The sequence below is a fragment of the Polyodon spathula genome, chromosome 8 (assembly GCF_017654505.1).
Source record: "Polyodon spathula isolate WHYD16114869_AA chromosome 8, ASM1765450v1, whole genome shotgun sequence".
NCBI lineage: Eukaryota > Metazoa > Chordata > Actinopteri > Acipenseriformes > Polyodontidae > Polyodon > Polyodon spathula.
In genome coordinates, this window is record NC_054541.1 from 15,460,571 (window position 1) to 15,471,609 (window position 11,039).

The 11,039-nt window shown below is 39.2% G+C and overlaps 1 protein-coding gene across 4 annotated transcripts in view; it reads right to left on the reverse strand.

The window, feature by feature from the left end:
• The window catches only part of LOC121319505 (TBC1 domain family member 30-like), a 40,736-nt gene that overhangs the window by 17,038 nt on the left and 12,659 nt on the right, over nt 1-11,039 (reverse strand). For all 4 annotated transcript variants that reach the window (XM_041256993.1, XM_041256994.1, XM_041256996.1 and 1 more), the window contains 6 exons: nt 10,492-10,553; nt 9,847-9,912; nt 5,606-5,731; nt 3,822-4,007; nt 3,325-3,493; nt 2,528-2,696 (listed from right to left, as the gene is read on the reverse strand). In XM_041256993.1, the coding sequence (XP_041112927.1) occupies nt 2,528-2,696; nt 3,325-3,493; nt 3,822-4,007; nt 5,606-5,731; nt 9,847-9,912; nt 10,492-10,553 (778 nt within the window). The remainder of the gene's footprint in view (nt 1-2,527; nt 2,697-3,324; nt 3,494-3,821; nt 4,008-5,605; nt 5,732-9,846; nt 9,913-10,491; nt 10,554-11,039) is intronic.

An 11,039-nucleotide genomic window follows, 5' to 3' on the forward strand; every position in this document is an offset into this window, starting at 1 on the left:
ACCAGGGTTTGTGACTCCAGCCAAATTTTAATTTAAGCTACAGAGAGTTCTGTGATGTGAAAATTCAGTCACATGAATCTGGTCACACTGCAGAGTTAAAACAGGAACAGGAAATAAGATACATACTTTTCAACACACAAGCAGCTTAAGTGCAATAAAGAAACCAAAAAATAAATAAATAAATAAAAATAAAAAAGAGCTCTAGGCCCAGATCTGGCATCCAGACAAAGCCTATTGTAGTTGCTACGGTTACAGTGCAAAGTCTTGTATTAGACTCAAAAGAACAGTGAGGACAGACATAGCAGCTATGATTCATTAAGACACATTTAAAAATAAATAATAAAAGTGATAGTCAACAGGGTGTAGGCCCACATTGCACATAGCTTTAAATTTTGGTCAAAACTAAGCTATCATATTACCTGTGTAACCCCCTGACTTAACATGTCATCTTACCATAGGACCAAACTACAACTGGCTAACTCAGTTTCTATTTTAAAAAATTTCAAACACTTCTACAACAGAGTATTTTTTTACACTCTTCCTTTCAACCCTTAGAAAAGTTTCCCACAATAAAAAGAGTAGCAAAGTGTAATAAAATACAGTGAAAACATGCTAAAGCATAGGCAAACATTGTAAAGCAAGCGAAAAAAAAAACAACAACAACAACAACAACAACATCATGGCAAACTAGGGTAAATGCATAGTATAACAATGGGAAAAGCATGGAAAAAATACGGTGCAAAATGTGTGAACTTTTATAAAGGAAACTACATTGTTTTTCAGCTTTGTTTCAAAATACTTGCTTCACAGTCCAACTCATTACAGCATGGACCGCAATCCTTTACTTTAAACTGACTTCGAGTCCCCCGACTCGTCAGAAACAGAGGTGAAATAATATACCCAGATCTGACAGGCGTTTGCCACTAACACAAAGTCCTGTCAAAGAAACATGCACAGCGCTGCCTCTCTGCTGCCTAATGTGTACATTTCAACAGGGGAAATAATCTGCCAGTGTAAGTAAAACTGTTAAGTGCGACACCCCTTGTAAAAGTTTACCACGTATTTTATGGTTATACAGTACTGTACATTTACCATGCTTTCACTGTGCTTTATTACTCTTTACCACACCTCTGAGCTTTACAATGCTTCCCTATGCTTTACCATGCTTTCACTGTGCTTAATTACACTTTGCTGTGCTTTTATATGGGACACCTGCATAACTAGTTTTAACTGTGACAGTAATTACACCATATAATTGATCAATTCAAGTTCAATTAGACACATTTCCAAGCTTAGCCATTCACAGTTCCATGTTGTGATTGTTATTTTTGTATTTTGCAAAAAACATGTAGATGATACTGCAGACATGTGGAAAAAGGTTTTCTGGTCAGACACGGCAAAAATTGAACTTTTCGGTCAAAATACATCTGGCGCAAGCCCAGCTCTGCACATCACACAGTCAACACCATCCCAATTGTCAGTGGTGGCAGCACCATGTTATGGGGATGTTTCTCTTCAGCAGGTCAGCTCGTCAGGATAGAGGGGAGAATGGATGGTGCAAAGTACAGGCGAATTCTTGAGGAAAACCTGTTTGAGTCAACCAAGACTCTGAAACTGGGGAGGAAATTCACATTTCAGCAGGACAATGACCCAAGCACAAAGCCAAAGCCACACTGGAGTGGTTGAACAAGTAGAGAATTAATTATTAGGTAGTTGTTTGGAGAGTATGTTCAGTGTAAGCAGCTGATCAGATCCGCATCACTCAAAGGGTTGAACAATGTGTTCACAACTTACCTCATGTGCCAAAGAAGAAGAAGAAGAAAAAGAAGATGACAAAATAAAGAAAAAGGAGAGCCAACAGAAAATAAACTAGCCAGAGCTGTGCAGTGTTATAGAGCATCTATAAGCTGTAGGCTGCTAAAGAAAGTTCTGCAGAATCCATTTGATTTTTTTAGTTGAGCTGGTCTCTCCACTATTCAGTCTTGAAATACGGTTTCATGAAACAGGTAGACCAAGCAGCTACGGGTGTAATGATTCAGTGCATATATATGAATTATGATTTACATGATATATTGTATCGTAACAGAGGTCTGATCCTTTGACCAAATGCACAACTTAGCTCACTGCAGTTTAACAAGTGGTTCTTGAGTGAAGAATACGTGTGTTAGTTGGTATAAATATATACCTGTCCTTTCTTTTAACACCACCATTAAAATGACCATTTGATTTTACTATGCATCATACAAACAGCCCACCAGGACAATCACAGGTATCGCGACACACGTTGTATCATGACCAGCATATTATGATATGTACTGCTTCGCAACATTAGCGTACTGTTACACCTCTAACAGCAGCCTGTGAAGTTCTTGAACGTATTTGTGAATCTTGAAATAGAACTAAATGAAGGGAGATCTGAAACCCATGGCTGTGTGCAGGGCTGGAGCAAACCCTGAACAAATGGAAGAACTGATATCACAGGGAGGAATAGAATAAGACGAAGAAACAAAATTGTCAGTGGACTTACTCTCCCAGCTTTGCCCAGATGGCCAGGGCAACCCTCAGCAGCACCTCTGACCCTTCAAAGAACACAGAGTCCCAGATCTTCAGCACGGTGTGGTTTGGGAGACAGGTGGCAAACATGGTGAGGAACCACTGCATGGTGAAGACATTGGTGAGGGGTGGCTCATAGCTGCCTGCAGAGAGAGTGGAGAGGGTGAGAGGTGAGGAGGCAGAGGAGAGAGAAAGAGGAGAGAGAGAGATGAGGGAGAAGGGTGAGCAGGGAGAGGGGTTAGGAGGGAGAGGGATTAGGAGGGAGAGGGATATGGAGGGGAGAGGAGGGTTATACGAACAGGTGAGAGGAAAAGGAGGAATTGTGGTGAGGAGAGAGAGGGAAAGGAGAGTGGAGAGTAAATGAGAGAGGGGAGAGAACGTAAGAATTTACAACAGGAGGCCATTCCGCTCATCAGTCCCGCCAAGTTCCTAATAGCTGACTGATCTCAAAAATGTTGTCAAGACAGGTCCTAAAGGATCCCTGTCATTCAGCATCAACAAAATGACCAGGTTACCCAGTCCATAAAATGAGCCGGTTGTAAATGCAAAAAAATAGGCCATCGGCACTGATGAAAAGTAGATTGCAATAACCTTCACGTAAAAGTGTGTGACATACTGACTGACAGACAGGCATCCATTCCATATACATACAAGAGCTTGGGCTATCAAATACTCTTAGTGTCATCACAGCTGGATAAGCTACAAGTCTGCATGTCCATGGGCTGATCTAGAATATAAAAAGCAGGCAGTGGATTGTGGGATAGACTGCACCTCCGCTTGCTCGATTGGCTGCTTTCTGCAGATGATCCAGATGCTGAGAGAGTTCCGGAAGCTTGATCCTCAGCAGGTCTCTGAACACGGCCATGTCTACTGATAAAGCGCGCAGGTTATTGGCAAAGTAGCTGTCAGGGAGCACCTTGTCAATCAGGTAGATCATAACCTGGAATTACATCAAGACAACAGAAGACAAAAGGGCTGTATTGGATTTGTTTCTGATTTTATAGTATTTTTCCCCCCTCATTCTTGAATGAATGCCTATTTTTTTGAAAGGAGAAAAAAAAATCCTGCAAAAGTTACACAAAAGAAAAACTTAAGGAGGACTTGAAATATATAACTTAGCTGTTCTAGTTTTGGAACATTAACAGGTGTCTTAAAAAATAAATAAATAAATAAATAAAAAGTAGGAGTTCATTAAAGACTGGAGGAAATTGTTTGAAAATATGGCTCAACATCAGTTTCAATTGGCCACGGCTACAAAACACACAAACCTTAAGCGCCTCTCCCTCGTTGCCCTCCACGACCTCTAGGATGAGCGCGGCAAGCACGTTGAAGCCCTGGCAGTATCCCACCGCCTTGTTCCAGCGAGCGTAGGCCAGCAGCACCCTCTTGAGCCCCACGCGGTCCTGCTCAGCCTCTTGCCCGCAGTACGAGCTGCAGCCTGTCCGATGCAGGTCCTGGAGAAGCCACAACACAACAACACAAGAGCAGGCCATTCAGCCAGTCAATGCTCATCCTTTCTTAGCACATCAATCCCCCTCTCCCTATTACTTCCCCTGGTAGACTACTCCATGCATTTCCAACTCTGTGTAAAAAGCTTCCTCTCTTCTGTTCTAAACTGACTTTTACTCAACTTCCATTCATGCCCATTGTGCTAAACCTGATGTCGTGTCTTGGGTTAACTTTAGCTATATTGTTTAGGATTTTAAAGACTTCAATCAAGTACCCTCTTTCCCTTCTTATTTTCTAGGCTGAAGAGATTAAATTATTTGAACCTGTCCTCATTGCTCATGTCATCAAGTCCTGGGGTCAATGTCTTATCTATAGTCTGTGTTTATTTCATGGGATCACAACAAGTGACAGTTAACAGGATCCCTTAGAAATATTTATCACAGTAACTTTGCATGGTAATTCTGCAGTTTTCCCATGATTTAGCCTTTTTTTATTTGAATATGTTTTACTACACCCCTCTGTGCTTTACAGTGCGTACCTATGCTTTCACTGTGCTTTTTACTACACTGCTGTGCAGTTGCTAAGGGGCCCTTTAATAAGAAACAGCGCATCTCGCTCTAGTAGAACAAAATTTGCTGCATTAAAGAGAGATCAGTTCAGCAAGACAGCAGCCAGTTACATTAAGCAATTGAGAAAAATGGCAGAAATCTTAAAGCTGTGTTACAGCAACTCAGAAACTTTTGTGGATTGCAAACATCATATTAAGCTAAATGAGGGATAACAAATGCAAATGGCATTTGGAGCTACCTAGAAGTACTAAAAAACCTAGGTTAGGGCTCTTAACAACTGCACAGTGAGAATTCGACAATCCGCTCAATGGCACAGGTTTTATGTTGACCACGTTATTCTTTATTTTACATTTCCTGATGCAATGTTCTGTACTTGCACTGAAGTGCAACCTTGGTACATGAACCTAAGCTTTCTATTGTTAGCGCCACTGTATCCATGGCAGCAGAGAGGAGCAGTCATGTCTTTTGATTCTAAGCACTGAATTACAGTCTGAAACTGGCTCAGGCAATTTTTAATAAACATGAAGCCCCTGGGCTTGGCGCATGGACATTGCAAATACATGAACCTGAATGATATTAGAATGACTGTCAATACAGCTGCACTGTGTACAATGAGGCTTTTTTGTGTTTCATATCAGTTCAGTCAGCCAAGGGGCTTTACTTACAAAGCTTTACCTCATGAGGTATTTGAAGAATTGTTTAAGTCTGTTTTTATGAATAAAATCAAGTTTGATATTCCTGAAGTGGATTATCTAAGAGCACTTAAGAACAGTTTCAGAAATGTAAAACAGCAAAACCGGGATGATTTAGCAATTTAAGGGTTTCTGACGAGGACAAAAAATGAAGGCTGAAAAGTGGGACAATCCCAAAAAGGCTTGAACCCTCAACAGTAAACAGTCATACTGCATGACATCTCAACAGTGTTAGAACATACAAAGTCACTAGCCGAAAACGTTGATCAACTTGCCCTTAGGTTCACAGGAGGGCAGCATCAGCCGAAGCCTTTGTCTGCTTGACTTTCCTCCAGTGTTTACCTTGACTATTTGTATTCCCATGGTGTCATCATCAGGATTGCTGCGGTCGTTGAAGGCAAAGCGCATAGTCTTGTCCCAGTCTATGGAGATGCTGTGGAGATACTGATCCGCAAGTGTCAACCAAACCTGACAGAGAGAGAGAAAAAACAAGTCACTACTATATTCAGTGTTCGCGCTAGGCCACGCCATTGCGCTAATTGCCCCGTGAAATAAAAAAAACGTCCCACTGAATTTCTCTTAACACGGCCGTGTGTCCTGGTTCCCAGACCAGACGCAATACCAATACTCAGTAAATTACTGCATGTTCTATTAACATGACATGTGAGACGACAGGCTAATCTTTTTTATTTGTTTGTTTACACTTGCATTTTCATAATTAAACTCCCGTGCCATTATTCTCCAGTCCAGTAGAATGCGCTCACACCCTCCCTGGTTACAGTCAATTTCACAGTAAAGGCTGGACGACAACATCAGGCTTGTTAACAACATGGCCTGGCGCAAATATAACCTTGTATCCCCATTACACCCGACCATTACTACTGGAAGAATAAGCAATCAGCTTCGGCAGGTACTGTTGAAATGTAGGCTAAAATACTGTGAAATTCATCCATTGTAAACTTATCTATTCGCTAGACAAAATATCTGTCTGATTTTTGGAGATATGGAGTGACCTAGCAAGTGAATGGGAGAAATGTGTACTTCTGCACACTACAGTACAGTTTATAGACAAAGTGCAGTAGATTTGTGAAATGAAAATCGCATCTTTGATGATAAAAAAAAAAAAGTAGCCTAACGAGATAAAATATAGGTATGAAAAATAAATAAAAGTAGGTAATGATATAAAATATGTGAAATTTGTCTTTTCTATAACAGAAAATGCTGAAATTCAGTGCCAAAATAATTCAGTATGTGTTAAGCACCAACTGTCTCTTGGCCATTTCGCCGGTAGGCCTATAACGGCATGATAAAATAATATATATGTACAGTGTATGTGATTTTATAAAGCACTGCATATACTGTATGCCTACAAGACATCGTGCATTGAGAAAACACCACTGGAATCAGAATAAAGGACATTATCATGCAATACAGTTCACATGCAGTCACGATTTGGCAAGTAGCATTTTCAAAACAATGTCATTATGTGCAGTATTAAACTATGTTACATATAGGAAATCCACAAAACCAACAAAATACATATTGCGTATTTCACTGTGTGTAACACAGGCCACTGTTTAACCTTGAAAAAAATACAAAATTATCTGAAGCAGATATACGCATTTATCATATCAACAACATCAACGTGTGTTGTAAAAATAAAGCAAAAATTGTTTTGAAAACTGTCTAAAATATTTACTTGGGGGCTAAGAATGAAAAATGTCAAGAACAAAAATGCCATTTTTGATATGGAAATTGTCAAAATAAAAGGGGCAGCTGAAGGGTAAGAATTTACCAATGAGGACAATGGCATTTAAATACTACTACTATTAACCTGTATCTGTTGGTAGTGTGGTTTCTTCTAATGCAGCAGTTTTCAGACTGGGGTACGCCAGAAAATTTCTGAACTTGTGAACAATGTATTTTATTTAGTACCACTTGCCAATCTATTGCAAACTTTTGTCATGTAACCAACGTTTAATTCGCCAGACACCAGACTGATGTGCTGTGACAGAGCGTTCAGTATTATATATTATTATTATATAGTTCATATATATATAGTTTAAAAAACTAAAAGTCTTTTTTTCTAATTTCCTGTGTGCATTCATGCCTCTTTTTTTTTTTTCAATGACCCGATTAAAGTTTACTGTAATTTAAGTACTATTGGTTCATTTCAAAATACAGAATGTATGGCCAATCAGAAACCAAAGTATTGCCACGCAGTCTAATTCGGCAAGCTGTTACCTCTGGTGTGAGAGTAAGAGTTTTTAGCTTTCATTCCAGTGAAATAATATGGATTGTTGGCTCAATACTAGCACATTACTAGGAAAGGGCAGTCAAGACGAAATACCGCCTTTATTAAAAACACCAAAATATTTTGCAGATGAAGCTCTCTCCAGTTTCCCTGCCATCATCAGTGATTTGTGTGGTAACAAGCAGGGACATCTATCACACTGTGACTAGGTAACCATTTTATTTTGTTTTATTTTTTTAATATGCATCAATAATGCACGTTTTAGTCATCAAGAATTAAAAAATGCCAGTAATATGTTTTCGTAATGAGGTCAGCTGTAGAGATGTGTGGATAGTGAACTTTTCTTTGCCTTCTTTTCTGTAATTGTATTATCAACAAAAATACATGATTGCTATCACGGAATAGTCCTATGTAATTTCTGAGTGATTGAGGCTAGCAAGAAGGCTTAGTTGATAATTAATTATTAATTGCAATAAAATGATGCTGATGTTTCCAACAACTACAAACCTGTTTGAGGTACTACTTTTTATCCAAAAGTATATTTCTAATATATTTTTTTCTGTTATAATACCATAACTTTTATAATTGTATCCATCACACACTCCAAGGCTTGTGTGTTTTGTTGTATCATGTTATCATACAGACCTTTTGCTGTTTTCATTTTATTATCACTCTATCTCAGATGGGGGTATGCAGTGGACTACATATTTTGGAAAGGGGTACTCAGCTTAAAAAGACTGAAAACCCCTGTTCTAAAGTGATTTGGTACAATGAACCTCTACTCAATGATACACCAGCATCACTGTGACACATTTCCCAATTTTCCCCAGCATTATAGTTTTATTTTTTATTCTTCAGAAACAAGAGGTCAGTAAACTCTGCTGGCATGTTTAAAATAAACAAAAATAAGAAATGGTGGTTGGTTCTGAATGGGGCCACTCAGTCTGTAATTCCTGGAGCAAACTCTGATATTCACACGCCTGCTCCCACCCCTCTGAGCCCGAGCCACAGCGAGCCAGTGCAGGCTGTGCTCCAGATCATTTCAACAGCGGAAGATTTGAATTCTAATGCCCTAAAATGTAGAAACTGGATTTGTTTCAAATCTCTGTGTACTTCTATCATATGCAGTGCTGTTAATAAGTGGGCCAGTAAATCTACACTGAGGAAACCCCAGCATGACAAATATCAGTGGCTAAAGAACAGGGATAACACTTTTGTTTCTAGACCTAATGCAGGCCTACAGATTTCCATCAGCTCCCATATATACTTAAAGTTCTTATCTGCTTCTGGGTTTCATGCCTGATTGTTGGTATTGGTAGCTGCATGCCGACCTTTGCCTAACTGTTTTATAACAGTTCAGGTTTGAACAATAGCAGCAGCTAGCTGAATAATCTGTTAAACAGAAGCGACAAGTATTTATTTTTTGACATTTTGGTTGTAAAACAAAAACAGGCTAAAACATATCATTACAGAACACTTTTCTTAGTCAGTTCGTGGTACAGCAAATCACTTTTTTATTGTACATGTTCTGTATACAGAGTTGTTTTTTACAACAAGAAATACGTGTTTTTTGGGGGGTTTTCCTCCCCATACTGAGCAATCTGTATATAATTCTCGCCTGTCAGACAAAAAGGTACCGATCTGGGATCTGCTGTGGTCCGGCACAACTAAACCACTGATGAATATAGAGTTAAAGATTTTTTTTTTTCTTCAATTCATCAACGCTGTAGCAACTCTGAAGCAGTTATATATTTTTTAAATCAGTTATGATCATGGCTGTGTTAATCAAAACACAATCAGGACTAACTTAAAGGTAACTTGGCTGCTGGAACTTCCAAGACAAAAAAAAGCAAGAGAAAGTAATGTGTTGTGATTTAAACCCAACAGCCTGTTCAATTACATTAACTGAATAAAAACGGTATTTAAGCTAAAGAGTCTTTTGATTGTTTTATCTTTCATGTATCTTTTACAGTGCAAGTGGTTTAAAGCCTGGAGGACTTGCCAGCTCTTTTTGAGCACTTCCTGTCATCATACACTGTGCTGGTCCCACCTGCTTCCTAACCAGAGGCAGCCAGTAGAGTTGAAAGGTCCCCAAATCATACGATTCCTTTAGAATCAAGAAGAAGTTCTCAAAAGGAGCAATTACGATTCTACAGGCCTAGATAATGCAAGCTTGAGACATAGAGACTGAAATGCTCCCTCCCTCCCTCACCCCCTAAGAGAAAGGGTGCTCCCTCCAGCCCAGGGCAGGCTTGAGGCACAGATACCAAACTGCTCCCTCCCTCTCCATCAATAAAAGAGGGGAATTCCTGAACATGAAGGTACTCACCCTTTTCCTCCACTCTTTGGGGATTCCAGTGGGCAGCCTGGCCACAGCTTTGAGAGCATCGTACCACTGCAGAGCACAAGAGGCAATAGAGAGCTCTGAACACTGAAGGGGTATTTACACAAAGAGGACATTTATGCAACAAGAAATATTGCAGACATTTGTAATGACTAAGAACACTAATTTTTTTCTTAAAGTACATAGAACTTACAAAATATTTATTGTGAAGATTACCTAATTTTAATTTCTGACATATAGATGACTCACACATTATGGTAAACATGTACTTGATTTGTTATTGCTGTCGGGGATTTTTTTCAAAGTTATTAATGAACTAAGTTTCCCAATTGCTCCTTCCAGATATTTCAATGTGTCTCGCATTCTTCTTCAAGAGATCGCTGGAGGACAGAGACACTGAAATGCCAGCCAATGGAAAAGCAGCGAGTGGTTACTGCAGTATGGGGATGCACGGTGTGTGTGTGTGTGTGTGTGTGTGTGTGTGTGTGTGTGTGTGTGTGTGTGGTACATATGCATTAATTCATCTGTCACAATACTTGGAGAGTATATTAAACAGAAATTACAATTATTATTGTTACTTATCTAAAAGAAGACCATCTATTAAACTAATGGAAGAATGGGTGAATTTACCTGCTGGAATCCATTTTTTCCCAGTAAAGGTTCAATAGTAAACTTCAGTTTAGTATCAACTCCTGGGAATACAAATATCACAAAATCAATATAAATAGGATATAAAACTGAAAAGGCAGGCGGTGGACAAGAAAAGTGAAGCATCTTCCATGTACAGCACATGCTTTTGTTTTTAAATGGGCTTTCCTTTCATTCATCTTTTTTAATGGCATGAATATTAAAGATTATATGTTTAAGTAAACTTAAGCATTCTTATAGCATTAACAATAGTGTGTGCCTTCCTTTCGGTGGAATGATTACTTGTCTCAAGAACTCATGCTCAACAAGAACGCATCTCAGCGTGCATGAGAACAGCAACATTAAGCAGTGGAAACCTAACTCAAGACTGCGATATGGGGCTGTTGTGCTGTGCTCGGCTGGCAGATGCTTCTGCGTCCAAGCTTTTACAAAATTACGGATTATGCAGAAGAGGCAGTCATATAATTGATGACACTGAACAATGAATCCCTCCATAAAAATGTAGAACTTTACCAACTTAAAGATAAGTC